At 34.1% G+C, this 4276-nt stretch overlaps 1 protein-coding gene across 1 annotated transcript; it reads right to left on the reverse strand.

Moving 5' to 3' along the window:
- Positions 1-1764: 1764 nt before the first annotated feature.
- Positions 1765-2142, reverse strand: LOC128237608 (uncharacterized). Its single transcript, XM_052953196.1, has one exon. The coding sequence runs from the start codon at positions 2140-2142 to the stop codon at positions 1765-1767; it is 378 nt and encodes a 125-aa protein (XP_052809156.1).
- Positions 2143-4276: the final 2134 nt, after the last annotated feature.

The raw sequence follows: 4276 nt of genomic DNA on the forward strand, positions 1-4276 counted from the left end.
TTTTTTAACATATATTTAAATGCATTTAATTGAATTAGAACTAACTTTAAAATGTTCTTTATTTGTTTTACCCCACCAAACAAAATTTGAGAGGGTATATTGGAGTTAGCATGTCGGTTAGTTGGTCGGTCAGTGTTGTTCAATGATAACTCGTGAAAGAGTTGACGGATTTTGTTGCACATGTTTAACACCATAAAATACAGGGCTTGCTTGACTTTGGTTACAAACCATTATTTTTTAACATAATTATGGCCCCTTTTCAACTTATATTTTTCAAAAAAATATGGTGTCAAGAAAGTTATTCAACAAGTTGTTGAATTTAGCAAAAAATGGGACACTTGTTAAACACCATAATTATTACAAACCACCAGTCTCTTACAGAGTATTGTCCCCTTTTCAACTAAGGATCTGCACACACACACAACAGTATCTTGACAAATACTTCTGACAGGGTCAACAGATTTGAATAGTTTTTGGTAAACATGTTCAACACCAAAGAATACAGGGCAAGTTCAACTTTGGTTACAACCATCAATTGAGTTACGACCCCTTTTCAACTAAGAATGTGCCTGACCTTTGGTGTTGAGGAGATATCTTATGACAGGTACATTGGATTTAAATACTTAATATGCATGTTTAACACTTTATAATACAGGTCATGTTTGACTTTCATTTGTAACAATCCTGTTTTGAGTTATGGCATATTTTCAAAAGCATAGTTTACCATTCCTGTGTCATGGAGGTGTTCAATACTCCTGTGGCAACTCTAGAACAGGGGTGTATGCTGTCATTGAATTTGTTAAGGAAATATGCTTTTCTGCATTCTAGCATCTTACAAAAATATATTCTGGATTCATACTTGTTTAATTCTATGTAGTCTATGAATAGGTAAAATACTCAGTGCATCTTAAAAACATATGATTTGATTGATATATTAACAGATATGCAGGAAAACTTCTTTTCTTATGAAATCAAAAAGATATATAACTTTTAATCCTTAAAAGTATTTGACTGATAAGACATAAACATAAAGAAAAACGAAACAAAATAACAAAATTAATAAAACACAACAAACTAACATTCAAAGTAATGTAGATGTAATAATTATAAAGATTTTAATAACTATTTGCTGTATTTAGTGATGTTGTTGAAATATACAGTTGTAAAACTATTGTTCTATAGATCTGAATAAACATGAAATAATTCAGCAAGTATAGCAGTGTTGTGCATTTATACTAGTAACTGGTTATTGCAAATCACTTTCAGTATGTAATGTTGAAACTTACAATAATAATTCATACACTTAACGCAAATCAATGAAACTGTTGAATGAAAAGAATGAGTCGAATACTGGATGAGAAAGCATGTGGCTTAGGTGAAATATTATAAAAAAATATGTTAGTACTGTAGAGGCAACATCCATAACGCTTGGTGAACAATGTAGTACCCGTGTAATCTAGGTGTCAATTTTGATTATGGATCAGTCCAATCAAACAGCAGGTTAGTAGGTCAAAAATGGTAACTGGGACTAATATGACATTCAAGGGGTCACTCTACATTCTATAACAAAGATGAATACTGTTTGAAACCAATTGAGTTGGTGTTAATATAGATAAAGTTTAAGCACAACAAGAGTACAAACACGACAGTACAAACTAACTTGCTATCTAACTACCAAAAACGAAGCACAAGCACAAAAACAAACATTATCAAACGCCAACCAGAAGAAAACATAAGTTTACACAATTTTAAAAATTCCACGTTTCATTTAGTGCATACGACACATGTGAGCAGAGAAGTATCATCAAGCGCCAATAATCCAACCACACCAACATGATAAAGTCCTGATGCTGTTTTGGCAAATTGTTTATCCGTTATGCTGTTATAGGCCTCCACATCTAAACATAGAGCAGCTGAATATCCAGAAGAGTTAGGCAGTGAAACTAGGTAGCCACTATATTGGTGTGTCCATCCGTCAAAACACGTCTTCTGTCCTGGCACAACGAGCACAGCACCTCCCCCGAACACCTCGCACGTGACACACCGGATAACCGGCTCTGAGATGGGATTGACCGTAGTGGCGTCCGACTCGGAGGAATCTGGCCGATAGGTGAGCGGGTGCAGAAGTGAAGCGAAGCCCATCACTGAAGTGGGGCTTTCGTCGGGTATCTTCGGCAGGCAGAGAGGGGACACTGGTCCCCCCGTGGTGTTTGTTGTGGGCCCAATAGTGTAACCTGGTGAAAATAGTTTACAGTTTTTGCTGAGTGTGAAAACATGCACATATAAGTTGACGTAGTGGCAATGGTTACACGGAAGTGGTATTTTGTCGTGTTTAAGACTTATATCAATTGGATAACCGTTGTAGTTTAAAGATGCACTCTTACTCCACAAAAAGATTAACCACAATTAATAATATTGTTTTACTATTCCAAAAAGGATAAATAAATGTCGAAAACAATGGTTCTTATGAAGGAAACCGAGTTTAATTTGAAAGAAATGAGCATTAAACACGGTATGTCTATCTTATGGGATTATAGTAGACCACAGTAAATCTTTTAGCATTCACCAATCATTTAATATTTCTGCGTTTTCTGCTATTAAATACACGGTTGTAATCTTGTAATCAATAATTAATATGTTCCATAAATACATTATTGAGTAAGTAGTTAAAGGTTTATCAGTCAAAATTGATTATGTTATACATGAGTGACATTCTAATTACTTTTACACTGAACGAGTTTTCCACAATACAAACGTGAGTGGAAAAGGCTGAAATAAAAGGTTTCAAAAATCTGTTTTAATTTAGTTTTAGTGTTCTAAAATGTTTTGGTGTAATAAGGAGCTGAGTACTTTTACGGACATATTTCATCAGAGATTTGTTGAATTTGCCTTGGAAAACGTCTTAAAACACTGCATGTGAACACGTCTTGTGTCAAAATGTTCCTGGCGATTAAATCAACAAACCATTGTTACTTCTTGATTTAATATTTTCAAATAAAAAATATATATGGTATAAAAATAGTACCTAAAATACAGTTTCTGGTTAGACAAATGCAAATGTCTTACTCAAAATAGAAGCAATAACTACGAAACTAAATAAAAGCACTGAAAGCGTTGAAAGGCTGTAGCCAACAAGCGTGATTTTACTTTTTTACAATTCTGTTTACAGGCAATTAATATATAGAAATATTTATAGTGGCAACAAACTGGAACCGATAAATGCCTGTCATATAAACCAAAGAATAGGTTATGTAAAATGATGATTTTTTTAAATTCAATTAGCTAGATTCATAAAAATAACTGAAAAATCTATATGTACTAGAATATATAAACAGTGCTTTCATCTGGCAAGTTTAATGCTATTGTAAAGTTAATTAAATGAAATCCGATGATGGCTGATGACGTTTTGAGTATTTGTAGTAGGTAGGTTAAGACAGGGTATTTTAGTCAACACGTTTCAATTTTCTGCGTAATTATCTATAAGCATTCATTCCCCTCGGTTCTGCACCAACATTGTTTAGAGTCCTCGACTAGCTTACAAATTCACGTTAATGTTGCAATCTTATAAACGTTTTTAAATAAAGTGGCCTTTTAATTTCGTACTATTTGAAACCGCATAACACCGGTGCATTAATTATTTTAATATGTTATGTCAAAAGTAGATCTGACGACACCTAGTTTCGATTTTCAGTTCTAAAGCCCTAAACAGTGTTGATAGGTAACAGTGACAATCATTTTGCTCCTAATCTAAAAAATGTTAGTCTTCATTTACTGTGTTAAGACCAAAGGCATATAAGACCAACGGCATATAAAAGAACGTATTGATTTTCGTGAAACGCTCTGATGTGAAATTTACCAAGTAATGTAAAAAGGAAACTTTACATTTGAAATGCACCATTTTTATTGCTTCAAGAATGTTTACCTTTGAAAATATTGTTCGCGTTTACCCCGCATGATGTGGCGCCCCATCGTGTGAACACTGCAATCACTGTGAAAACAAATAAGAAAACCATGGTAACAATCAGCAGTGGGGCTTACTTGGTCCAAGTGTACTTTTTCATGTAACTTTAATAGACAAACATTTATGCATAAGAAACATAAGAATGCAAACGTTTTCATCTCAAATACCAAATAGTTCATGGTTTGTGCTTAAATTGTTCCTTGGGGAGGAGGCGCATTTCCGAAGTTGCGCCCCTATAGCGTCAGATCCTGCACCCACCCCTGCATGTATGTGCTCTATTTGTAAACTGTATTTCCTGATATGGCATTGCCCTCA

This window comes from Mya arenaria, chromosome 6, assembly GCF_026914265.1.
Source record: "Mya arenaria isolate MELC-2E11 chromosome 6, ASM2691426v1".
NCBI lineage: Eukaryota > Metazoa > Mollusca > Bivalvia > Myida > Myidae > Mya > Mya arenaria.